General features: G+C 44.4%; 1 protein-coding gene across 6 annotated transcripts in view; it reads right to left on the minus strand.

Annotated features, from left to right (window-relative positions):
• The window catches only part of MTSS1 (MTSS I-BAR domain containing 1), a 451322-nt gene that overhangs the window by 50488 nt on the left and 373233 nt on the right, over nucleotides 1-27601 (minus strand). For all 6 annotated transcript variants that reach the window (XM_069220729.1, XM_069220724.1, XM_069220725.1 and 3 more), the window contains exons 7-9: nucleotides 25730-25887; nucleotides 10162-10269; nucleotides 6401-6498 (exon numbers count right to left, since the gene is read on the minus strand). In XM_069220729.1, the coding sequence (XP_069076830.1) occupies nucleotides 6401-6498; nucleotides 10162-10269; nucleotides 25730-25887 (364 nt within the window). The remainder of the gene's footprint in view (nucleotides 1-6400; nucleotides 6499-10161; nucleotides 10270-25729; nucleotides 25888-27601) is intronic.

Here is a 27601-nt window from a genome sequence, read left to right on the forward strand (position 1 = left end):
TCTGGCCAAAAGAAGCATTATACAGATAACAAGCCTTTGTTTTAAACAAAAGCATGTTATTGCATTTTTAAAAAGATAACAGCACCTAACTGCAATGTTTAAATAGGTCTGGATATATTTAAACATTGCCATCCTTATAAAATATTTGTGAAAAATTCTGAGGGGGGCCCATAGATTTTTATTTTTCAACTGAGGGGGCGCGGCATTGAGAAGTTTGGAGACCACTGCAGTTTGCAACAGGCTGCTGTTCCTGGCACTGATGTACGCCAAGGAGCCCCTAATGGCGTTGGCACCCATCTGTGCAGGGTTCACGCGCTGAACAGACACAAAAAATTCAGTGCAAGTTAGTTTGCGGGCAGAATTCGCTTCTTGCCCTGAGCCTGCATCCTGCCTGGTTAGTTTTCCAAACTCAGAAATGGTTCATCTTGTCCTTGACAATACTTTCATCCTTCCATCCTGACCAATCAGAGCAACGTTCTAGTTGTTGCAGTGCACTCAGTGCCCTTTTTCGGGTTATATACAGAGACTCTAATGCAATGCGTTCAATTGCACATCGCTGAAGTCACAACTGTATACCAGTATTCAACCGCATAATGACATGCGACCCGGAGCTGTGTTTCCGAGCGCCTACTTGCTAACCCTTGTGAAATGTGCATGTCTTTTGTACTATTACTGGTGAGAAGTGAACTGAAGGTTGGTTAACGGGTCTCTTCGGTGCGCTCATATTAATGGCGTGACCTCGAACAGTGCCCATGCCCCCGGAGATGGACAGCGCTGCCATGGCCTGGTATCCCACTCCCCAACTCCGAGCACACTCATCAATGCCTGGAGCCGGAGTGAGCCATGACCTCTCCGAACCAAAACACATGGGTAAAAGGCAGTGTCATTTATAACACCAAAGCTCTAACTCTCGCAAATGCGCGACCGATTGCATTGAAAATCCTTGTTTTTTATTTACAATTTAGAGCCATGAGGCCTACTTTGCAGGCGAGACGAGATATTGATACTAAGTGTGTCCCTGGAGTCATAAACATCCCTGCGTAACTGTTCTCCAGTAAAGGGGATCTTTGCTTCAGTCAGTCACTAGCTTCATGCAATAAAGTCTCATGTGTCCCAACAACATTTTCTCTGTTGTTAAAGACCTATTGTGGACAATACCAGTATTTACGGTGGTGGGTGGCCCAGCTCATTGCTCGTCACTGGTTGACTTTTTTGTCAACTTCATTTCCTTGCGTCTTATTCAGTGGCTTTCGTTTTTCTATTACTCCCCTGGAGCACAGTTGCTTTCTCATCCATTTGATTGGATGACTGGGATGTGTTCACTCCTCACATTAAGGTAACTACTTTTTCTTTTCTTTCGGCACTACACTGGATCCCATGTTTTCTTTCTCTCTCTCTCGTATGTGCTGCTTTCTTTCCTCTTATAAGCTGCCAGTTTTCACTTCTCTGCTCATCCATTGCGTTAATGTGCTGCCTTATTTTTTCTCCTCCCTCCCAGTCTCGAGCTCTTCAGCTAATCCTACCCACGCTGTCTTCTCCCATACGCACTCGTGTTTTTTTTTAAAACAAAATGTTTATACGTACCTGACAGCTTTAATTTGCTGCTGGGCTTCTCCTTTACCAAAATGCACTTACTTCTGGGCACGCTTCAATTTTCTCTTGTTTACTGCTCCGCGACTGCCATCTACCGTTTTGGAATTAATGTTCAACAGTCCAAGTACAACAAAGTGAGTTAAATACTAAAATGGGGATAATCCGTTTACATCCCGATAGAAACAATGTTCAAGTTTAATCCTTTAAAAGTAATCAAAAGCCGACACAGACGCGAAACTTTGTTGTAAAGTCCTTGCCCCTCGGCTGGAGCGCTTTCTTGCCAGCCTCACTTCCCGACCAAGCAGGATTCATCCGCAACAGACAAGAGGCGGACAGTGTCGGGATGGCTGCCCACCTTGTGGAAAAGGCCCACCGCTACCAGCTGCTCTCTTGTCATTGGACACAGAGAAAGCCTTTGATAGGGTTTAACTGGTCTTTTCTCCAATCAGTTTTGATTAAGGTTGGGTTAGGCGCAAACGTGCTTTCTAGGCTCATGGCGCCCTACACTGCTCCGGCGGCTACAGTCCGGGTAAATGGCCGTAGCACGGCACCTATTCACATTGTTACGGGCACCAGACAAGGCTGTCCTTTGGCACCCCTTTCATTTGCTCTGAGTGTGCAGCCATTTGTCATTACTCTGCGCTGCACAAAAGACATTGTGGGCATTCCTTTCAGTGGAAGGAAACAAAGTTAATCTGCTTGCGGACGACCTACTCCTCACCCAACCAGCTATCTCTCTCCCTGTAGTAGTACAAGGTTTGAATGTGTGCACTAATGTCTCTGGCTTTAAAGTAAAAATGCCTACATCAAATATAGTTAACTTTACAATTCCAAAGCATAAACTGCCCTATCTACAGAGCCTTCACCCTTTCATTGGGCACTCAATATGATCTGTTACCTGGGCCTTAACCTTACCTCCACCCTTTCCAACTGGTCCTCACTTTGGAAGGGAATTTTAGAAGACTTCTGTCGGTGGCAGTCCCTCTATATCTCTTGGCTAGGACGGAGCAATGCGATCAAGATGAATATTTTACTGAGGGTTTTTATATATATATATATATTTTTGTTTGAAACTTTGCCTACTTCCAACCCCACAAGGACATTTGCTGCCTACAGTGGGACCTCTGCACTTTTATCTGTAACGGGAAAAATCCTAAAGTCTCAGCGTCGCTACTGATGCAGCCCCGCGACTCAGGGGTACTGGTGTGCCCCAATCTCTTAGACTGCTCCTATGTGGACCGTCTTCTGTAAATATCCACCTGGGTGGCATGCGAAAGCAAATGTCACTGGTTTCATATGGATTAAGCAGTAGCGTGCAGCCCCTTATGGAATTTAGCGTTGCTTTCTAACCGTGCCCACCATGGCAAAGTGCTTATCTTGCCACGCCACGCCGATTAAGCTAGTCCTAGATATATGGGATAAATTGGCTGTAAAACGGGGCCTTAATTCTTTCCCCTCCTCTTAACACCCTAATAGGTCGTAACTCAGACTTTACTCCTGCCCTGCCTATTAAGTCATTCTGTGACTGGAGGGACAAAGACTGTAGGATTATGCAGGACTTTTTTATGGGGCCTGCAATTGAGTCATTTGCGCAATGTAGGGAAGAACATCACCTCCATGAGGGGGCTCGATTACAATACCTCCAACTGAGACATTGGGTGCTAGACCCAACACACTACCCTGCAGCCATTTGCCCTGTTTGAGATGCTGGTCTGTGCCTACGACGATTCCAAGGGGCTCATATCCAACACCTATAGAGTGCTCCAGCGTTCTATTCCTCTTGAGACGCATCCATCCCAAACAGTGTGGACATCGACGGTCCATGAGGGGAGCTTCCCTAAACAATGGGAGACCTCGTGGCTAGCTATCCCTAAAACATACGGTAGCCTTTACCTCAGGGAAACAGCCTGCAAACGAATGTACCTGTGGTATTACACCCCCTCTCGTCTGGCAACAATCTACCCAGGGACGCCTTCCCTTTGTTGGTGGTGAGGCACAGACCAAGGTGACTTTTGTCACATTTCGTGGTCATCTTCTCTGATCGCGAGATTCTGGAAGGAAATCCTAAGCCACAAAAAAGGTGGTGGGGTACCCCCTCACTGCCTATCACATTGTGATTCTGGGCCTGCGCCCACCTTTATTGAAGCTGTGACAAACGCGGAATGGTCGCTTATCAGCTACATGCTCTACGCAGCCAGGCAGTTAATTGCCCTGGCCTGGAAACAAACAACCCCCTCTGACTGTACCACAATGGATTACAAGTGATGGCCGTGGAACAGCTCTCACACTGTCCCACACGAAAGCGAGATTCCAACTAGTATGGCAACCACTGATACGCAATTTATCATGCCTGGAATTTACATGCTTTAGCCCACCAAGACTGAGAGCATTACAGCGGTTTCTTTAACAGGCTTAGCCACACCACTGCCACAAAGATTACCCCAGCTATTTTTAGGGTCGAGCCTGCGTCGCATGCGTTTCGCTAAGCGAGACACTTTAGTTATTAAAAAGGGCTCGGAGCCCCGTCCACGTTTCGCTAAGCGAGACGCTTTAGTTATTAAAAAGGGCTCGGAGCCCGTCAGTGTCTGTCATTGGTTCGTGGGCTTGCCTGTTAGAATCTGCTTGATTTCATTAGTGGAAGGCATGCATACGTCATGCCTTTTCCAGTGGATAGCCCTCCTCAAGCGCATCGACCAAGTACAGAAAACATGCGAGGCTCGCTGTTTTCCGTCCGGCTCGTGGACTACTTTTTCTCTATTTTCCCAGCGCGATCTCGCTTGGCAGAAGTCGAGCGCTTTACATAATATCGACCCTGTTACACAGTTAATTGCACTTTTTCCGGTTAGTACATAAATGCACTTTTGCCGACAGGTTTCATTACCAGTTAAAAGTTAGGTTAGGAGTTTACAACGCTATCAGCTCTAACACGAGCAAACCTCGCACCCGTTGCATTGCAAATGCTTGTTTTTTTTCCTATTTCTCCCACCTCAGCAGCCTGTCTCCACTGGGCCTTTCAACTCCCATTGCACACTCTTTTTCACACGATCACACACGTGCGCTACACCTGCACTATCCTGCTATACCAAGATGAGGCATGGTAAAATGTCAGAGAAAAGGTTTGTCAAAATTTGCCTAATTAATCGGACAGTAAAATCAGTCATTGTTCATAAAGTCTGTATGTCCACAAATATGTCTGTTTTTCAATTTCACAACGTGAACAGAACTAAAGTGGAAGCGCCTCATCTTGCTTTCCTTGCTTATACCTGACCGTCCATACTTCTTGAATTGGTGATGGGTCCTCTGATTCCATTGCACATTTTGGTTCTCGGGTCTCCTATAGCACGGATTAGATGATGGTAACAATGGTTCTCCAGTCGTTCACTGTGCATGACAGTGCACTTTGGGGTGCTAGTCTTTATTACTCGTTTTGTAAATATCTTTTATGTGCCTTAGTAATGATTTGGTATTTTGATGTTCCATTTTGCAGCCTTGAGAAAGTCGTCTATGACGAAACGTACCGGCTGCTTAAGCTTCATTTGAAATAAAGGAACTTTGACTGCACTGCTATTCTGTTTGACCTGCACACTTCCAATATGTCTGTATTAAATGATATTCGATTGATCCAAGGACATTTGTAACTACATTTTATGTTCTCCTGGGTAGTTTTCATTATTAATCTTGTTTGTAGGGATTCCCTGCATTTCCTGACACTGTTCGGGTGGCTTGGTGTCACTATCAGTTGAGCACCAGGCTCTTAAATTTCAAAACATACTTGGGACTTCAGGGAGTGCGGCTAGGTCATCCCAGAGCCATACCTTTTTTGCCCTTTAAGCGGTTTATAAATCAGTTTATATGTGTAGGAGAGGGTTTAACAATAGTACTTGAACTACCTTTAAACATAGAGCAATTCGTTTGTGTACATTTTTCTGTCACGTGTGCAACAAAAAATAGAAGTAATATGTTTTGCCTTACACTTCAGTTCCATTGTTCACTCTTGAAAGTTGGAGAACACTAACTTTCTCCATTTCCTGTTTTTAAGATGTTTATTAGATTTATGAATTTCAAAAGAGAAAAAAAAAAACAATGTTAGAACCAACCACACCACTCGGGATCCACAGCAGCCCACGGCCCCCATCATGTTGTTCTTCAAGTCTTATTATGTAAGTGCTGACCAAAAGTTTACTTTGTTTTATTGTGATGAAAAAGGTTAGTTCAGAGCAAACTGTTTGATCCAGTCTTTATTACACAAGCAAAAAAAAAATGCAACTGGTCTCGTCAATTTTGCTATATGTCCCGTTGTGTCCAGTTATGACGGAAATACAGTTCTTGTCTGGTATTGTGTGAGCGTTAAGAAGCAGTTATGTCACAAAAAACTTGATCTTTACGAACCTTTGGTGCTAAGATTCCCCACCCAGATGTAAAAACTAGAGGCCAATGAGATGATTCACTATACAGGTCCGCATGTGAAATGATAAAACAAGCACTGGCAAATGCCAATAGGTCCGGATTGCATTCTGAATGTCTGTCACACACAGTTGTGCACGCAGTGGCACCATTCTTCCATGCATGTGAAACGATCTTAACGAGGATGCTATACCATAAAGTCTATGACACAGTGTGTAGCCATTCATGATATACTGTGCCCCTGATTGGATGATGGGTATAACTGGTACATGGAAATAGACAGCTGAACTTATCAGAAACTAAAATGAAATCACAATTTAAGAATCCCAAGAACACCTAAGAAACTTCTTTTATGCTTATTTGTGAAAGTAAGAACATTTGTAAAGTTATAAAATATCCATACCTGCAGACACTGGACTTTCTAGACATGGTGGTACTAGGGGAGGACGGAGGAGTTTGATATGACCAGCTATAATCTGAACCTTTCAGATCAAGGATTACCTAATAGTAAAACATCAATGAACTGGTTAGACACAAAACCTTACTTAAGACTTACTTCAAACACAAGCAATCTGTCTAGCAAGCATACACAACTAGGGCCAGTTATACAAATAGTCTGTTTGTAAAACGTGGATGCAAATTGTGTACAGAGTTTTTCGAACAGATTTTTCGAACAGACATTTTGCGAACCAGCCTATATACTATCAAGATAGTTTGCAAATTCAAAATTTTCCGGAAATTGTAGAACAACCTGCCTAACGAATGAGGCAGGTGCAATTTGTGAACCCCTGTGACTGGCTTCAAACACAAGGAGGAAGGCCTGCAAAGAACAGCAGACCATCATCCAGTGTTTGCATTTCCAAATGGAATGCGTGTTTTTAAAAGCAGCATTATTTCTTTTAAGGATCATGTTCTGCTTAAAAAAAGTCTGAAAACCTCAAGTGGAGCAGGCAGTGGTCCCTGAACCCACTGCACACCCCACTCCCCTTGAGGCTGCCAATCAGGTTTCCCTTATCCAATCAATTACCATCTCCTTTGAGGAGTCTGTCACTGATCAATGGTTTGGGACCAGAACTGTGGTCGCAAATCACTGACATACAGCATATCAAATAGTAATCTAGAAGCAACACCCATTTCAAATTGCAATTCAGTATATATAACATTGCCAGATTTATAAAGCGCATGGCTACCCGAAACTGGGCTTCCCAGCGATGAAGAATACCAGGAGGCAACCGACTTTACTCTATTTTGGGAAAGAGGTAGATTTTTAAATTGCTTGTAAAAGCATAGCCATGGGTCGCAAAACCAATTTTATGAGCCAGGAAATGTTTCCAATACATAAAATGGGTTTTGTACATAACAAACAGGGATTTTGAAGTTGCAAACCCAGTGATTTAGCAAATTACAGGGTTTGCAATCAACATCCTGTAGTACATCTCACCCATAATATTAACCATATTGTGTTAATAATACAGGAAGGCACCCTGCAAAATAAAGACTGAAAGTTTTATATGTTAAGACCACATGAAAAGCAGATAAGCCTTCATCAACTATGCAGTGACTGGGTTCATTTGATTTTTTTTCTCACAAGCCTGAAAAAGGGGTTTCTGCTTTCCTTGGCATGAACCTTTGTTCTGCTGTGAGCAGGTTATGGAACATCTGTAACTCTACCAAGATAGTACAAATTCACAATGTTACACACAAACACACGTGCAGCATTATAAAATGGGGTGTACTTGTCCCCACTTCTGACAACAAGAATGTAACTGTTCACATTTGAGTGTTTGACTCTGAGGCAGCAAAGGTCTCTTGAGCTCTTTCTCGCCATCTGTGACTTTATTCTTCTAGCCGTTCTATATGCGTGTTTTCATTTGTTTAGTCATTTTGAGTCCAGTATACATTCACTGTCCACTATTAAGCAGATACTGAATGTCACTGGTGAGCGCAAACTGAAAATGTAGGAACTACCTCAAGTAAATTATTTGAAAGCCCCGCGATGAAATTCATGATAAGTTTCCAGCAGATCACTGGGACATTTCACATTAAACTGCAAAATTATAAATTGGGAGAAATATCCTAAAGGTCAACGTGAGCTGTGTGTGTCCTAAAACTATACTTCCATTAATCAGAAAATGCAAATGTGAACATTTGTTTTCGGGTTTTGCAGCAGAATACTTTGATTATGCTGTCCCAGGTTGGTCTTTTTAAGATCATGCACGCGTGTCCGTGCCCACCTCCTGTAGCTTTAAACTGAAGACAACAACATTAATTTAATAATAACTTCATAAGCGTGGAACCTTTCAATCTTTGGACACTACATCAGTTCCTTGTGGGCAAATGTCTATTTTCTGGTGAAATACTCCTGATTGCTAATACTGGCCTCAGAAATGAAGCGTTGCCATCTGAAGGGAGTGACGTGGCAGGCACAAGATGAGCTCCCCTCAGATTACCGCTGGCCCGGTAGCATGAAACAGCTGCCGCAACAATACAATGCTCGATGGCCCTTAGAATCGCTCAAGGAACATCGCATGAGATTACAAATGTGCCATGTGTTCTGCTCATTACTACGCACAGCATGAGGAGTGACTACAAGTAAATCAAGGCCATGTTCAGTGGAGTGTGTAATAGAAAAATGCAAGGTTACCACATGACTTCATGGCACCACTGACACTATATTTCACTTATGAGGATTCATTTAGCAGCATGATGCAGTCATTAAACAAGAGATTCAGCTTACATTGATTTTTAAAGGGCAGCTGAAGAAGTGAATAAAAAAAACATGCTGCCAAGGCGTGGATGGCCACACATTCCTTTGTCTTATTAAGCAGTAAGAAAAAACACTCAGACATAAAGAGAGCAACATTATGCTCAATTCACTAATTAGAGAGTGCACGGGGAGGGCACTTTTTATTTCAGTATTTGAGCAAGAAAGACACTGACTGTCTACCAGTAAACAAAGTTGTGTACAGCACATATTTGCCACCATCGCCCATGCAACTGTGAGTACCGACAGTGAAGCACATCCAGGCCTGGGTCAGCAATGCGCACAGTAAGTCTGCAAGAGGGTGGAACAAAGTTCATCCAAAACCCTTTGTGGTGGGAATCCCATGCCTGGCCAAACGTTCTTGTGACAATTAAAATATGTAAATGTATGCCAATTGGTTTCCAACAAAACCTTTCGGTCAATAAATAGTGTGTTTAGTTAAATTTGTAGGCAAATTAAGTTATGTATTAGTTTTCTATTCCTGGCGAGTGTTGTATTTGTTTTTATCTCCAGTTCGCTGGAAATTAAATCCACACAGTGGTGTGACCAGTTTCAAGTCACTTCAAGCTGCTAGGCAGTACTGGGTTAGGAGACTTTATAAACATGCATTGACTAAGCATATTCATATCTACATTAAAAACATTTAAAACTCAAGGTACTATTTTTTAAATCCTGGTGTAGTTGTGGATCACTAGTTTTGGTAAAATTGAACCTCTAAAAATATGCACTTTGTAGAGGGTAAACAACTTATTAAACTGTATATAAGTGCAGAATTATCCACATCACCTTCTTGGTTAGTTGACACTGCTGCATGTATTCATTCATACGTGTAGCTTACTCATTTCACACATTAGGAATGGAGCTCATTGTAATAGGATTTAATAAATCCATATCCAAAATTAAAACAGACCCATGGGTGAACTCTTTTTAAAACTACTAGGTCAGTCAATAACCATATTGTGGCACAGCTCCACTGTAAACCTTCATCCCGGCACATGCTGTATGTGTTTTGTAGACCGGTTACTGGAAGTTCTGTGAAGACGGTTTAATTGACACATGCATTGAAGAGCAGCCTGAAGTCTCCAGATTTCCATAGCTGAATCATTGTGCTGTTTAATACATCTCTTTTGTGTTTGGGGCCAAACGGCAACCACAGAAGCAGACTATAGCTATTTGGTATCTCTTGCCATCTAAGAATCTTGAGGTGGGAAATAATGGACAAGACACACATATATGAAGTAATCCCTTGGTAACTACATCATGACTGGTTCCTACTCTTAGTAGTCCACTGGGGATAGATTAAGCTATGCAAGTTATTTTGGGTTAAGTGGTTGGAATGGTGCTACTCTGTAGTAGTGTAGCTGGGTGTAGTAGAAGGGAACACCGTTAACTAGACTGACCTGTTCGCTTGCAGAGGGCAATTTGTGAGGATCCATGGTGAGGGTCTTCAGGTCCTCCGATATGGTCTGAAGATGTGTTACTTCCCCCAGCATTGCTATTTCTTCTTCCTGAGAAAAGGAGGTGATCTGAATAACTAAGAGAAGTTTTCATTTACATTTATGATCGTACACAATGTTTGCTTTTCAATTATCCATCTGTATGGTTAGGATTTACTGTATTGGCAATACACGCAAAACAAAGCTCTCTATAGGAAGTCCACTCTTCTCTGGCAAGCATAAAGTAGCTACAAAATATCCATCATGCACAAATTCAACATTTTATACGGCATTCAAATATTATTCAAGGAGACCTCTTCACTTGTTTCCTAAACAGCAGCACTTCCAGTCGCATAAACCTATGGGGAATTCAACACCATTATTCAGTCCTGTGGTGAGAAAAGGTTTATTTGTAACCGGTAACTAAACAGTATATTTCATCACACTTCCAACATACAGAGCAAAATGTAATTGTTAAAGTATAACCTTATTAAAAAAAACTATGGAGCACATATAGGGTTTCCAGAATGCTCTAAATTTACCCACCTAATTACATCAGTGGACCAATGCAGTACAAAAAGAACAAGACCATATATTCGGCCTAAATCTGATTGCCACATTACATTTACTTGTAAGCCCTTAATAAATAGTACTACATGGTCCCAGTCTGTAAATTAAATGCTACTAGTGGGCAGCAGCACCATTGTGCCACCTACTAAAGTAGCACTTTACGACATGTATCAGGCCTGCTTCTGCAGCCTGAAGTGCAGTTTTAAATAGCAATTTTGTCCAGTGTACACATTCCTTTTTAATAATTATAAGATAGGCCCAATCACTACTGGAGCAGGGTGCACAATACTTAATATGTAGGACGTGTATGTACGTTTTAAATTTTCTGACAGTGAAAAACTCAAAGTTGTTTAGCACTGTTGTAAGGCTATCTCTCCCATAGACTAACACTGGGTTACCTTATTATACTTAAGTGATAACTTCATTTTGGGAACAGATAAAATGTTTTGTCTACTTATTTGAATTGTAATCACATGACTGCAAATGTTTCTCCTGTAGTGGGCTGTGTATTACTTCCAGACATGGGGTCATAAGGGGCTTGGGCATAAGACAGGGTGCTCCTCTCCTGAGAAAGATGTGTTTGGGGGTTGTGCTTTTCCTGAGCATCAAAGGATACCCTCAGTGCTATGCCCACCCCTTTAATGAATTTCAAAGAGCTGCCTGCCCTGCGACTAACAAATGCAGCTCACCATCTAGGCCTGCCTGTCTGCCCTTTGTTACACTAGATAGGTTGGAGCCAAACCCAGAGAAGGGGGAAAGTTATAAAAACAGGCATCCCCCACCCACAGGCTGAGAATGGGTATAAAAAATGTGTCCTCAGAAACTCACAAGAAATCAGTCCTGGACCTGTGGTAATTTCAGAAGAATTACTGCCCTGCTGTCTAAAGAAGGAAGTCTAGATCTGCTTGCCTTGAACCCAGGCTCCCCAGGAGTGACTCAAAGGGTGGACTCAAAAAGCACCCAGACTCTTCTCTGCAACTGCCCAGCTGACCAGCACCAAATGGACCTGTCTGGGCCCTGGTGCTGGTCTCTGCTGGAGTGAGTACTAATCCCAAGAGGTGTTTCCAGGTCCCAGACACTGGCTGGCATCAGAATATACTCCTCTTAAACTCCAGGTGAAAATCCAGAAGTTTTTACTCCTTTGGAGCATGAACACACTCTTTGAGGCTAACAACGGCCATCAGTGACACCTGCCAATGTGAACCTCCAGCAACCCCTGCACTTCACGTCAGCCACAACAGTCCACGTCAGCAGCGACTGTCCGCATTAAACACCAACATGAAGCTACAGCGACAACCGGCTTTTCACACCATAATAGCGACCGTCTGATGCCCAACCTGCTTCTCACACTGACAACGATCCATTCTCTGCATATCCACGTCATGGCACTTTCATTCCTTCACTTTCCTAGCGTTGTGTCAGCCAACACTTATGCTTCACATTCTGGTTGAGGGCAAACAAATACAGCAGGAGTTTTCGAGGGATGGTGGAATTCAAAGAGAGACTGGTAGCAGCCTGCTGGAACACCATTAGGTTCCCACGGCAGCCACAAGTACACCACTACTGCAGCACCAAAGGTCCACACTGTCACCTCCCAGAGGTACCGCATACTGTTAGAGACTAGGCCTGCCACGGGTTATGACATATTTACAAGAGAGAACCAATCAGATTCTTTATATTTAGGCTCTTCAAGTCATATAGCAGTGCAGATATTTGCTTGCCCAATTCCAATTATGATGCAAGTCCACTGGGAAGTGTGGGAATGGAACATATTTATACCTGCTCCATCTAATACAAACAGATCTGCTAAAAGCACTGTTAAAAAAATGAACTGCGCACGTCTATATGTTAAGTTCAACAAATATATGTACTGCGTATAAACTAACCAAGGACCCAAATACAGTGCATACTTTCCAAACGCCACACCCTTAAAACTCTGATGTCGCTGGAAACCGATTTGTGTTACTAAGGCAGGTTAGATTTGACAAATTTTGATATTTCAGCTGTTTTGTACACCCATGTACAGTATTATGTAAACACAACATTTTGATATATCCTAAATTGTCATTCTTCTGAATGCCTCCAGGGTTTGCACAAGGCTAGTGCCAGAAATGACTCATAAAAATGAGGAGAGTGCTCATTAACTATAGCATCTCACCCATAGGTGGTGTTATACAATTAACTGAATATTTATTGGAAATTTTATCATATGATATATCATATATCAAAACATCTCATCAATATCAAGTTTACAATAAAAGAGAAAAATCACTGTTTAGAGAAAAGGAATGTCTCCAGATTTAATTCATATCGCAAGTGCCTTCATTAAAATGTAGGTCTGAGAGAGTATTTTATGATGTTTTAGTTTAGAAAGCGTTATTTAAAATAAATATACATATATAGGTAGAACATGAGCATAGCAATGCTCCATCACCATAGAAGAAGTAAAGTACCAAAGTGTCATAATACATTTTAACAAACATAGCACAATAGCAATCCATTGTAATCTAAATTAAAAAATAAAGTGAGAATAATGTACCACAGATACGAAATGGGAGACACAGCTCTTAGAACAGGATTTTGTGTGGGTGAAAATAAAGAAAGAAAAGACACATACATAGGGAAAGAAGACAAGATGTTAGGATGGAGGAGCACAGGAAAAAGAATACTGAGACTGAGACAACCTTAATAAAGTGTAATACAACTAAAACATGTAGGTGCTAATGTAAGCATCACAGTGGCATAAGACACATTTCTAAAATAAGAACCGAAGCATCACCTCCACAGCACATCTCCCGCAGAACTAGCGCATCACCTCTGTCGCTCGACGCATCGCTCTCAGACCTGATACATTGCCTCAGCGGCACAGACTTTCCCGACACCAAGACTTCGCATCGCCTTCACAGCTCATCAGAGCCGATACATTTCCATGCAAAGATATTGCCTTGTAGCTCCCGGGAACCGGCGCTGCATAACTCACCTCCTCGCCTGGACCTCGCTTTGCCGTGTGCGCAACCTCCACATGGGCCTCCGCACCTTTTTGCAACCAGGATTTTCGAAGCAGATCTTCACAATGCTCTGCATGTCAAGGTACTTTGTTCAGCAGGCCTACGTGGGACCCTGCAGCCGACCCGCGGTCCATCGCAGTTGGCCTGAATGTGTGACTTAGTCCCGGTCCTGTGTGACCCAAAAACAATTTCTGGCTCTGTTCGACTTTTTCCCTTACGCAGGGTCATCCCCAGTCTTTTTGCCTCCAGCCTCCTGGTTCTTATGACCTCTCGCTGTTGGCTCTAGGACTCTGAGCACTTTATCACTGCTGACCAGTGCTAAAGTGCAGGTGCCCTCCCATCTAAAGTTGGTATGATTGGCTTATGCCTAATTGGCATATTTAACTTACCCATAAGTCCCTTGTACAGTGGTATCGCTATACCCAAGGCCTGTAAATTAAATACTACTAGTGGGCCTGCAGCGATGCTTGCACTACCCACTGAAGTAGACTTTCAAACCTGTCTCAGGCCTGCTAGTGCAGGGCCTGTGTGCGCAGTTTTCTGCCACAGGGACCTGGCATCTAAATTCACTTGCCAGGCCCAGAACTCCCCTATTACTATATGTAAGTCACTCCTAAGGTACGCCCTAGCTAGCCCTATGGGCAGGGTGCCATGTATGTAGAAGGCAGGACATGTGCCAGGTTGCATGGCCTGTCCTGGTAGTGACAAACAGCCTAACTTGGTGTCACACTGCTGTGAGTGCTGCCTTCTCATAGGATTGCATTATAAATGCCCTGCCTTATATGTTAGGGGTATTGTCTGATTTATGAGGGGTAGTGTAGGCGTGTTTGGTATGGTTGTGATGGTGATAATAAATGCTGCTTACTGGTGTAGGTGTATTTTTTATTACTATTACAGAAATGCCACTTATATAAAGTGGTCATTTATCTGTGCTTATGACTCTGGTGTTTTGCAGCTTGACTCCAATCCACGTCTGGGCAGAGTGACAGTTGGGGCTTTGTGCATACTTTTCAGACAGCCTGTACACAGGGAGGGTGGAGGTGTCACAAAGGTGCATCTGTATACTGAAATAGTCTTCCTGGGCTGAGAGAAAGGAGAGGCGGGGCACACCTACATTTGTAAAGGCTGTGCCCTGGCCTCGCACAATAGGGTCGTTAACCCCCCACTGATGTTTGGAGCCTGTGGTGAGAGAGGGGGCACTCCCAGAACCAGTTGTAACGGTTCCTCCCTACCATTGCAAAACATTGTAAGGACTGAGTATAAGTACAGGGGAATTTTCCCCACAATTTGGAGACTCTTCGAATTTACCTGTAACTGGACACAGACTGCTGGAATAACTCACCAGGAACTGCCATGGAGGACTGCTGCTGTGCTGACCTGTGACCTACTTGGTCACTGAAGAGGACTTGCCACTTGCTACAGACTCCTTGTGCTGGCTTGTTGTTGGGCCCTCCTCCTTTGGGCCTTTTCCTGCAAACGTTGCTCCCCAGGGGCAGGGTGCTGTGGCCCCTGACCCCTGCATTCCACCCTGAAGCACGAGGGGTGCTTCACCGTGCTGAAACGCTAAGTGCTCCTTAAGGGATTTCCCCCTTGCTGGTGCTTTGTGCTGCGGACCGCGTTTATTTATCCTCGTGGTAAAAAGAAATCGCCGCAGCCGGGCCCCGTGAATTCCTGAAGTGCATCGGAGCGTGCTGTGTTTCAGCCCCAGGGCACTTTTAGGAGAAGAGAGGAGCCGGCGTGCGCTCCTCTCTGTGCCCCTGGGGCACTCGAAGCATCCTCTATCAACAAACTTGGAGCATGAGTGCTCCTGTCGTGCCCCCAGGGAGAAGCGCGCTCCGTGGAGCGTCCCCGGGGCACTGGCAGGCACAGACTTTGGTGCCAGCCTCTTTCTCGACAGTCGGGCAGGCCGCCGAGCATTGGGAGAGCCGGTAGGCAGAGAGAAAACCACATCGGAGGTTCCCTTGCCCCACCAGGCCCATTCCCAAAGGACTTTTGTCAGGCAGGGGGGGAAGGAAAGCCTCACCGGAGGCTCCCCCTGCTCCCTCGACCTCCCGGATGCCCTGGTGAGGTCCGGTCTTGGTTTGTTGTGGTACCCCCCCCCCCACCAACGGAGGGCTAGAACCGGCCTGGGGAGACCCTAGGAAACCACAGGCCCCTGGAGGGCCCTGTTGAAAAGTCAGAGGGGGTGCGTGGTGCCCCTCTCCTCCCACCTTATCTTGAGGACGTTGGCCCCCTTCGTGAGGGCCGGTTGAGGCCCGGGCCCCTAGTGATCACAGGTCCCTGGAGGGGCCCATCCAGGAAAGAGAGAAGGTGCGTGCCGCCCTCTTCTAGTCCAAAGGATAAGGGAGGCCCCCGATTGCGCAGAGGAGCGCCGGGGGCCCCATTTTTCACCATTTTTTGTTCTATAGGCACTGGAGTACCTGAGTTGCCTTTATCAACCCAGGTACTTTTAAAGGACCATAATTATAATCTAAGTTCTTTCTAAAGACTTTGCTGATTGATATATATTGCCTGCCTGTTTGATGATGCTTTTACATGTGTGTGAGATGTTCTTTTTATGGACATGATTTGCTGATATGTTTTCTTATGAGTTGCCATATGTTTTCTAATGCTCCTACTATGGGTGTTTTATGATATTCTTATGACAAGTGTCGTGGTGTAATAATGGGTTTCCTGACCACTGCTTATGTTGCAGAATACTGAGTAACCTGTGTGTTATATGTGACTACTGCTAGTTTGCAGAGTGACTAATGTGTAACGTTCTGACAACTGCTAAGGTGGCAGGACAGTACTAATATGTGATGTTTGGTCTAATAATTGCGTTGTGTATAATACAGCATATTTTCATATAATTTGGTGTTGTGTTTCCTTTGTGGTGGGGATATTGCATCACATGTGTTGTGTGTGTTGTGCAAACGCTTTACACATTGCCTATAGGATAAGCCTGACTGCTCGTGCCAAGCTACCAAGGGGGTGAGCAGGGATTATCTTGGACGTGTAACTCCCTTGCCCTGACTAGAGTGGGTAGGCTCTGTCTGGCTGAGGTGCATACCCTAGAAAACCACAAACCCCATTTCCAACATTGGTTTTCAGCAGTGAGGATAGGACTTGCGCTTGCACAGTACCTTTGTAACTCATTTTTGCATCGCAAATTGCATTACATGTTTTAATTCTATTTTTTAAAATTATTCTCCTGTTCTCTCAAGCTAGTCATTTTTATTCCTGTGTTGTATAATTGCACTTTGGACTCTTGTTGTTTATGCCAGTATTGTGCTCTTAACAAAATGGATTCTACCTTTGACATGGATTATTTGTTGCTGTATAATCTAGAAGAGTTGAAGGGATTCTGCAGGGAGAGAGATATACCTGTTAGAGGGTAAATCCGATATAATGACTCTCACAAGAGCCCTGTTCAATTTTAAAGAGGCAGACTTTATAGCACAAAAAGAGGCCCAAGGTGGGGATGGTTCTGAAGGAGACCCTAGAGAGACTCATGAGAGTAGTGAGGACTCTGAGGATGGGGGTCCCGAGTCCACGCTCCAGGGGGACAGTGACCCTGAAGAGTTAGACACTGAGGGAGAAGATGACTGGCCAGGGACGCCAGTAGAGAAAGAGGACCCCATAGATAGGGAGTCCTTTACTGGGTCCTTGCCTAGCAGCAGCACCACCTCCCATTCCCTGTCACCTGAGGAGCTCAGAGATAGGCGGGAAGAGAGGGACCTGAGGCTACAGCTAGCCAGTCTGGCTGTAGAAGAGAGACAGGCTGAGGTGGAAAAAGCCTTAGTCCAGGAGAGGATGGAGAGCCTCAAAGAGCCTTTGCCAGGGAAAGACTCGCTCTAGAGCGCAGTCTGACAAATCTGGACTCACCAGTACTGCAGGTGGAGTCCAGTGGTGGCAGCATAAATTGTAGTGTTGATCACAATCCTTACCTACCCACAGACCTAATACCTGGGTTCAAGGAGGGGGACAACATACATCAGTGGCTGAGGGAGTATGAGGAAGCTCTAGTTGCGCTCAGGATTCCTGAGAAAGATTGGGGAACTGTCCTAGAGAGCTATTTTCCTGAGGTGGAAACGGATGCCCTACTGGCCCCAGAAGGGAGTGACAGGCAGGGGTATCCCCACATCAGAAAGGCCCTGATAGAAATGTATGGTCTCACCCCTGAAGACTACAGGTTGCGGTTCAGAGGCAGCAAGAAGCGGTTTCACCAGTCTTGGGAGGATTTCATGGGGACTTGCTGCAAAGCACTAAAAGGATTGGTGGAGGGTAGCAGAGCAACCCCTTATGAAGGGCTGTTAAATCTCATTCTAAGGGAGCACATGTTCCGTTGCTGTTTGTCAGAGCTACGCCAACACCTGTCTGACCCCAGGGAGCTTGCAAAGGAGGCTGACCTCTGGCTTAGTGCCAGGGGAACTGGTCAGACATCAAGGGCCATCATAGGTTCACCCCAGGAAGGGGTGGGGGTGGTTCTGGGCAGACAAGGCCAAGTTCTCAGTGGGGAGGGAGTATGTTGTCAGTGGGGAGGGAGTATGTTGTCAGTGGGGAGGGAGTAGGATCGCGAAGGACCTATCCTCTTATGTATGTCTTAGAGGGCTCCTTATCGGTGCACCAAGGCGAGAATTTAACAGACCCCAACAACGTTCTGAGCGGGGAGGGTGCAGGATCCACAGGGACCTGTCCTCCTCCGCAGGTCTTAAAAGGCACCCCGGAGGGCCCCAAGGGGAGAGGTCGTCGTTACCCAAGGCCGATCCTCTAAAAGGGATCCCCTAGAGTCTGAAGGAGAAGGGGGGGGGGACACCTGGAAACAGGGTTGCTCCAACTCTGGAGATCAGCAGTACCAGCACGCAAAAGGGGGTGCGGACGCTTCCTTTTAAGGGTTTGAGGGAGGGCACTCCCCTAACTCCTGTCCAGCCCAAGGGTACCGGTCCCTAGGTTGGGAGACCAGATCAAGGGCAACCCCCAGATCTGGGAGTAGAGACTGCTGTAGCCAGCATCCCCACAATGCGGTTCCCAGGGTTTCAGTTCCTGAGGGAAAGGGTTTGCGGGAGGGCACTCTTCTAACTCCTATCCAGCCCAGGGGTACCGTCCCTAGGTTGGAAAACCAGGTCCGGGGCAACCCCATAGATCTGGGAGAAGAGGCTGCTGTAACCAGCACGCCTACTGATGCAGTCCCCAGGGATTCAGTTCCTGAATGAGAGGGTTTGAGGGAGGACGCTCCCCTAACTCATGGCCAGCCCAAGGGTACCGTCCCTAGGTTGGAGAACCAGGCGGGGGGTAGCTCGCTTGACCTGGAGGTGGAGAAGGCTGTCCCCAGTCTCTCTACCATTACTTCTGGGGGTATCACTCCTGATGGGAGGGTACGGAACTCTAGAAGGAGGGACAGGAGGAGGAAAGGCTCATTCCTGATCCCAGCTCAGCCAGAGGGGAAGGACCCTGGGTTGGGAGACCAGTTACAGGGAGGCTCCTCTGAACTGGTGGGTGAGCTGACCAGGATGACTAAACAGCGTCCTGGCAGTTCTGGATTCTAGGGGTGCCACTCCTCCTCGGAGGCGGAACCCTAGAAGGAGGGGCAGAAGTAGAGAATCTTCCCTGGACCCTATTCAGGCTATGGGACCAGTCCCTAGGCTAGAAGACCAGTGGCAGGGGGTAACTCCTAAACTGGTGGGAAAGAGTGGAGAGAGGGTGCTATGTACCTGGGGCTCCCGCCCCCACTCTAAGAGGTTTCAGAGACCAGAGGCCCCGAGCTGGCCTGGGACCTGGCTCTGGCCACAGACAACTAGGACGCCTCCATGGGTTAGCTTAGATTGTCTTGGGAGCATAGACAGAGGAATTCAACTGGGTTCAGATTGGCGTAGAATGGGATCATGCCCCTGCAGTTGGGGGCCAGGGTCATGGTCCTATCGCCCTAAGCAGGGAAGTCCATCAAGGTATTGATTGTTCTCCCCTGGCTTTAGGCTGGTAGGGGGTCATGTTGGACCTGGACCTTTTAGAGGGTAATTACCCAGACTTTTTGCCTTTTGCCTCCTTCTTTTTCTGACCTTTGTTGGCTGACGTTTTGACTCTGAGCACTTTCACTGCTAACCAGTGCTAAAGCGCATGTGCTATCCCTTACAAAACTGGTATGATTGGCTTATACCTAATTGCCATATTTAATTTAACTATAAGTCCCTTGTAAAGTGGTATCCCTATATCCAGGGCCTGTAAATTAAGTGCTACTCGTGGGCCTGCGGCGCTGCTTGCGCCACCCACTGAAGTAGCCTGTCAAACCTGTCTCAGGCCTGCTAGCACAGGGCCTGTGTGCACAGTTTTCTGCCACAGGGACCTGGCATCTAAATGTACTTGCCGGGCCCAGAACTCCCCTTTTACTACATGTAACCAGAAACCCCATTTCTAACAGGCTCTTTGTGTTTTTTATTGCTATTTTCACTAAAATCTTTAAACTTACATCTCTGATTCTACAGATTTTCGTCGTTTTGGTACTGATTTATTTATTAAAATTTACTCTATTTTTCCAATTTATTGTTGGATTTTCTTTGTGTTGTGTTTTCAGTTTATTACTGTTTGAAGTGCTGTATAAATGCTACATAAATAATTTACATATTGCCTCTGAGTTATGCCTGACTGCTCTGTGCCAAGCTACTAAAAGGGGTGAGCACAGGTTTATTTTATTATTATTATAATCTATATGACACTGTTCAGGATTCTTCAAAGAGGCTCAAATTATGAATATTTAACAATATGCCCTTAGAATCTGGCAATTTTATATACAGGCTCCCACGCATGTGGCCTATTTTACAGCCATCATTCAGTAGTCGAAGTGACAGGTCAAGCAGTCAATGTCCCTACTGTGAGAAGTGCTGACCTACAGTTCAGCATGTTTGGGAGTCACTGTATAAATTATACAGCATGAATATTTACACTTGTACAATGCTTGCAATGGGATTGATCCATTCGGAGGTCCTTCAGTGTTTGGCCCTGTGCATGTGTTGCAGAAATCCCGCTGCACATATATGCTTCAGTTTGTACATGCTCCTGCAGCAGCAGGAGTTTTAGGGCCAGATTTAGAGTTTGGCGGACTGGTTATTCTGTCACAAACATGATGGATTTCCCATCTGCCGTATTACGATCTCCATAGGCTATAATGAAATCATAATATGACCGACGGCATATCCGTCACGTTTGTGACAGATTAACCCCATCCGACAAACTCTAAATCAGGCCCTTAGTCTAATGTAGCAGCTGTAAGGGATTTGGTGGCTGCCTGTTGGTGGATGCGTAAATCTGTCCTGTTGGGTTTCATCACAGCCCGTGAGATCCAAGAATCGATCCATGAAGCCCTGCTTATAAAGGTCTGAAATCTACTCTCTAGGCTTGGAGAAGATTTCAGAAATGTTGTAAGGATTCACAAAGAATCCCAAGAGCACTCCTGCTCCTCATAGTTGTACATTTTATGGAGCTCTATCTCCCATAAGTTCCCCTGTGCATTTGCGCATTTATGTTTTCCAGAGAGCAAATATGTTTCCTAGTGAAGAAAACTCCCTGCTTTTGCACCTCATTAAATATGGGGCTTTATCCTTCCCACCAGGGAAAGGCAATAGGACCACCTTTACAGTGAATAATTTTTACTTGCAAAATGTTTGTGAATACCGAAAACCTACAAGTTCACATATGTCATGGCCACCTCCTTTGTAACGCCATAACTTTAAACAACTATGGAAAATCCACTATCCTGTTAGTGGCAATCGGGATGTGGCGTTTCAAACTGCTAACAGGTTTTTTGTGCGAGTTTCATCTTCTAGATGTGAAAAAACGTTTGTTGGCCAATGCTCCTAGTACCTTGCCCTAGTACTCTGGGTGGATATATATATTAAAAAATGTCTATTCTGGTATTTCTAGCGGTTGTTAAAACCAATATGACAATATTGACATATAACAAGATGACTGTTGTAGACATGAAGAGCAGATAAAAGTGATCTGTCAGTCTTTCATACACTTATCTGAAAAAAAATGCAGTGGCAACATATCTACTTCTTTATTTTATGAGTTTTAGTTCTAGCACTAGTTGTGAACTCTCGTAAGACTGATAACGAAGAACATGCACGAGAACGGTCTTCCCCGGCCCACGTCTCAACCTGGAGTTTTTAGGACAGTCCTTTTAGTGGAAAACCTTTCCAAAACCAGAGTCCATCTGCAACGAAGGAACACACTCCTGGACACACTAGCTGAAAGGTAAAGCCCAACAGGACCATAACTTTTTAGATGTTAACATGCAAGCACAACTAAAGTCCTTTGTTGATTAATAGTAGTCCATGAAAACAGAAACTAAATACTAAACAAATATCCCGATGGACTACCCTTTATGATGTATATTTTGCAGATTAGAAACAATTCATTGAGGCGTTTGTAGAAATTGACATGCACACGTAATGATAAAAAGATATGTTCTTAGTGCACATATAACAGATGCCAGTCCACAACAAGCACTATGCCCTGCACAGCCGATGAGGGCTGTGACCTCCATGTGAATAGGCAATGCTCTTTTCTTTGGGAACATCGCTGACCTGGCGGTTGTCTTTAAACACAATTCTTTCTGTAGTTTTAGGTACACCACTAAACAATGTCTAAGTCTTCATAAGAAAGTAGGAAACTATTTATGCAAGACTATCCATTTGCATTTTATGGTGCTAGTGTCTCAGCTGTTGGTTGTGTAGAATGTGGTGCATAATGAGAGAATTTGAACTAAACTTGATTCCCCCATTATGTGCTATTGAACCATAATTTTAGGGAATTTCAGGGAAAAGTTACATATGGGCTCGGAGGGAAAAGCACACATGCATTTATGTGCCTAAAGGCTGCAAGAGTAAATGCTGTCATTGTTTTTGTGTTTTATACACAATTATCAACTTAATGCTGACGTCCAGAGCACCGCTCCAGATATATTTGGCACAGGACAAGAGAAGTTATCATTCTTGCTGTACCTAGCAATGCTGTTTTCATATCCTCATCAGGCAATATGCTTGGCTTGTTCACGTCTTCTCAGGCACTTTGGATCAGTACACATCAATCAGTGTTTAACCACAAGAGTACAAAGACTGGAATGAATAGGATACTTTACATGCATGACAGGATTCCAGAATCCACTTTCAATTACCTTAGATTAAGGTTCAGTGATAACTAGACCCCAACGATGTCAATAATTGCGCTACTTGATGACACACAACCGTCAAGACTAGGCCTATAAACTCCTGGCTATAACAGGCCTTCAAGGATATGGCAACGAAAGGGGAGTAATGACTCAGCCAAATATTACTAAACAACCACCTTGAAACAGAGTTCTGAAAGCAACAGGAAACCTAATGGATAGATCATACACATTACATGCAAACACGAAATGGAGCACTAGTACGTCAAACACCTCTAAGAATAAGCAAGTGCAAATAAAACTGTAAAAAGAGCAGAGCATACATATACCACTGATCTACAAATGGCAAGCAGTTAAAACTGCAACCAACACCCAAGTGATAAAAGATCATGATACTAACCTACAGTGCTCAACAAAAGACCGTTCTCTCACAGTTATACTGTCAACCACAAAGGTCTCTAGGACACAGAGGTTGGGGTACCATGCTGCCGAGAAAATGGGACGTTACACATATTTTGTTAGTAAACACCATGACTTTTTGAATACACAGTCATCAAACTTAAAGTGGGAACTAACAATGCAATAATTTACATACTACAATTCAATCATCTTAGATGATTTCCCATGTTTGGCAGTGAATCGATAGAAAATTCACTAAATATACCGGCCTATGAATGTATGTTCAAGGTGGATGAATTATGGATGAATATAAGCACAGCTGGCAACACCCTCTGTTTTACAATATGATTTTGAGATGGCAGACCCTAAAGCCAATCAAAGGCTTCAAATTTAACCCATAGCCAGCCAACAACCTGGGGTGCAGAAATACAGGCCTATCCAAAGAAAATGTCCTCAGGTGCTTTCCAGATCGCCTAGATGCCAATAAACACCATGGTGCAGTCAACACCCATCCAAGTGAGCTTCTGGATAGCTTCCACTGGAAATAACAATAACCTTACAGGTAGTGACCCAGTTTAAGAAAAGCAGAGTCAAAGCTGAAACTAAATATAAGGGAGCAAATGAGGTAAAACAAAAGGCTGGCACACCCGAATAGAAAGCCGGGGTTTAGAACGGCTTTGGTGGAAATCAAAGTTGGGTAACCCACACACAACAAATAAATGCCAGCTCTCTTTGAAAATAATCCACAGTGGAGTTCCTCAAAGCTCTATATTCACGTAAATTCCTCACATCTGATGCCTTTTCTGACACTTATTGACAACCATTAGCTCAAGGTCCGTGTCTGGGAGGTGACCCAGAAAAGCAACTAGACATCCTTGCTGCCGCTCCCACGATGAGGAATTGATGAGCAGAAGTCTACCCTACCTTGTCAGATCTAATACTGAAGGGTTAGTCATTGGTAGGATCATTCCATTGCTTAAGAACAAACTGCAAACACTAAACACCTCAGAAACTGCTCCCCTTCAAATAACAAGTCTTTGCTTAAGTGATAAGCGAAGGAAGGTCTCCAACCCAAAACCCATGAAACCAACAGAGGACCACCCCAGCACACTTGCAAAGCACCAGGCTAACACTGTGCAACTTGTCAGTGGCTTGTGACATGGTCTGAAAGCCTATTCTCTGAGAAACGTCAGAAGCAGGCCTTGCAATTTTAAACGCCTCATTGAAACGGGATGCACTTCTTCCCATCACAGTGACCGTGTTGTTCCTGTTTTTCAATGTAGACATATGCAAAGTGATAGGTGTTGACAGCTGGTACAAACTGTACATTGCTCAACCTGCCTCTTACCAATTATTGTAGAGGCCTTTAGAAAAGAGTTACTGTGCATTGAATCGGATTCCCTGGGCCATTCAACCTACTTTAAATCAAAAATATGTTTCTCGGTTGACTCTGAAAAATTAAAATAAGATTACCAACAGCAATAAAAAGCGTATGCATCTTTTTAAAGTAAGATTCGTTGGTGACCATTACAACATATCCACAATAACGCACAACCACTAGAATTAAGTTATAACAACACATTTACCACTACAACAGGGTGAGGCACAGCACATTACAATTCAAAAGGATTACAATTACAATGCATTCGGAGCTGTGATTGTATAGGGGTAGTAAGGAGTTCTTACGATCCAGGGATGGGTAGTGTACAGAGATAGTTCAGGATTTAGGGGCTAGGATTGGCAGTGTATGGGGATAGTAAAGGGTTTTTAGGGTTCCTGGATGGGCAGTATATAGGGATGGTAAGGAGTTTTGAGGGTTCAGGCATGGCAGTGTTTAGGGGTAGTGAATGTTTTTTAGGGTTCAAAGATGGTTAGTGGTAATACTTTTTAGGTTTCGGGTATGGGTAATTGCTGTGGTAGGCAGAGGTTTAAATGGTCCAGGGAAGAATAGTGCTAAGTGGAAGTGAGGAGTGTTTGGGGTTCAGGGATGGATATTTTTGAGGGATACTAAGGTTTGTAGGGTTCAGGGGAAGGCTAGTGTTAAAGGGTAGTAAGGAATTGTAAGGGTCTGGGGATGGGTACTCTTAAGAGGAAGTAAAGCTATTTTTGGATTTATAGATGAGTAGTGTTCAGGGGTAGTATGGATTGAGTTTGTATATATATGTGTGTGTTATAATGCAATGTAATACGTACTTAAGGTTTGTTTTGTAAAAGTAAGGTGGAGATTGAAAATGTGTGTTAAATGTAAGGCATGGTGCTGGCGTTCATTGCATTAACCTACATTTGTAAAATTGGCTTTTAAAATTAAAATAACAATACAAATATAGATAACTCTTTTTACCACAGCAACCTGTTCACACAACCCCCAAAAGGATAACAAGTCTGAAGAGAAAAAAAACAAAAACAAACTTACTATGACAGGCCGCAACATAGTGATGAAAGTGCAGAAGCGCCCGCGTTCCTCGATGAGGGCCTTCCTCACCGCCTGCTTCTCGGTTTCCTCCAGCAGCAGGTATTTATCGTTGACATCTTGCATTGCACTGTCCAGCTGAGGCTGGATATCACCTCTTCCTGCAGAGAGAACCACAACGTGCATGAAGGAAAGCCCCACATTCATCTCTTCACACAGAGACTGAGTTGATGCATTCACACCTTCTTGTCAATGGACACTAGCCAAACCGGTATGTACCAAGCATGTCCAAAGAGTCAAAGGGTGGCGGAGGAGGGTGGAGGGGAACGTGGGAGAGACTGCTTGGTGGAGATGCAGATTCAGTTATCCGACCTGGGGACAGAAGCGGCTTAAGTTGGGAGATAGCTCGACCAGAAAGAGGGAAGCCATCGGGGACACGTGTTGGGACATTAAAGGATTGTAAAGTTGTATTTTGTAGTACTGGCCTGCCGGGGAACTTGAATTTGCTCTTCTGTATCTGTATTGTTTAAAATATGAATAGTGCTTTAAAAATGGCAGACTCAAGTGTGGTAGCAATGCTGGTGCTCTCCGACGACTGCTCTGCTACTGTTCCTACCAGGTTAGTGCCTCTAAGCACTGTGCTTATGAAAGCTGTCTGCTGCAGGCAACAGTCATGTCCCCTCCAGTCCTACGTGTCCAGTCCCCTCGTAGGCCATGTCGGTCAGATGAAAAGCAGCGCACTTTCATGTTTAAAATCAGTATAACGAATACATTAAGTGAACTGATAAAAACTATAACAATGCCTATTAGTAACAAGTAAAACAGAACTGTAAACGACGAGTGCAATTGATTTTTATGTTCTTTTTGGCCAAATAAAATTCAGAGTGAATTCCGGCTTTCTATAACGCTTTTTTGAGATTCCATTTTAATGTGTTCCTTTTATTTTCTGCATTTTTTTCTTAATTGTATTTATTACTAAAACACAGCTATTGGTTTCTCTATTTTTTTTTAAACTATCTTCATTTGTTTTTTCGATAGGTCAACATTTCAATATTGTTACAGCAAACAGTGCGGTAGGTCGCAGAACGTGCACACAGCAATAAAATAGCGAACAATGTAGAAGGCATAATAAAGCTCCCCCTGCACTCAACACCCCTCCTCCCCCCGAGCACCAGTGGCAAATGCTGCCATTATCATATCCGGGGGCAATTACAATGATGAATACAGCCCCACTCCCAGACAGAGCACCAGAGAACAATTATGGCAAGGGAGTCGCAGCTCCAGATGTAAGATGAATGTCAGTATTGCAACCACTTTCCCCACACCTTCTAAACTTTGTGCGGATATCTCCTGCTTCTGTACGAGACCCTTTTGGCCACCATGTACAAGTCCATTCCTCTTTTCCATTCCAGTAGTGTCTGAGGTTCAGGCGCCCCCCCCAATGTTGTGCAACATCTCGCTTGGAAACTACCAACCCTAAATTCCGTAAAAGAGGTTGTATCCTGGGGATGTCAGCATCTCTCAGCACCCCAACAAGATGGTCAAGAGGAATGGTTTCACCCACCACCCTACTAAGTTCTCTCGCCACCAGTGTCCAATACGTCTGAATGGTCGGGCAGCTCCAGAGCGTGTGTATGTAGGAGTCCTTCTTGTCCCACATTGGAGGCAGGCTGGGGAGGCCACCTGTCCCATTCCGTGTAACCAATCCCTATCATAGTACATCCGATGGAGGATTTTCAGTTGTATCAAGTGCAGGTATGATTTTATTGCCACCTTCCCTGGGTGCATCAAAGCAGCCTCCCAGTCTACGCCCTCTGGTCTCCCAACTCTAGGGACCACCATTCCCTCAGTCTAGTCAGTTTCTCTGGCATATTG

The sequence above is a fragment of the Pleurodeles waltl genome, chromosome 2_2, assembly GCF_031143425.1.
Source record: "Pleurodeles waltl isolate 20211129_DDA chromosome 2_2, aPleWal1.hap1.20221129, whole genome shotgun sequence".
In the NCBI taxonomy this organism is placed as follows: Eukaryota; Metazoa; Chordata; class Amphibia; order Caudata; family Salamandridae; genus Pleurodeles; species Pleurodeles waltl.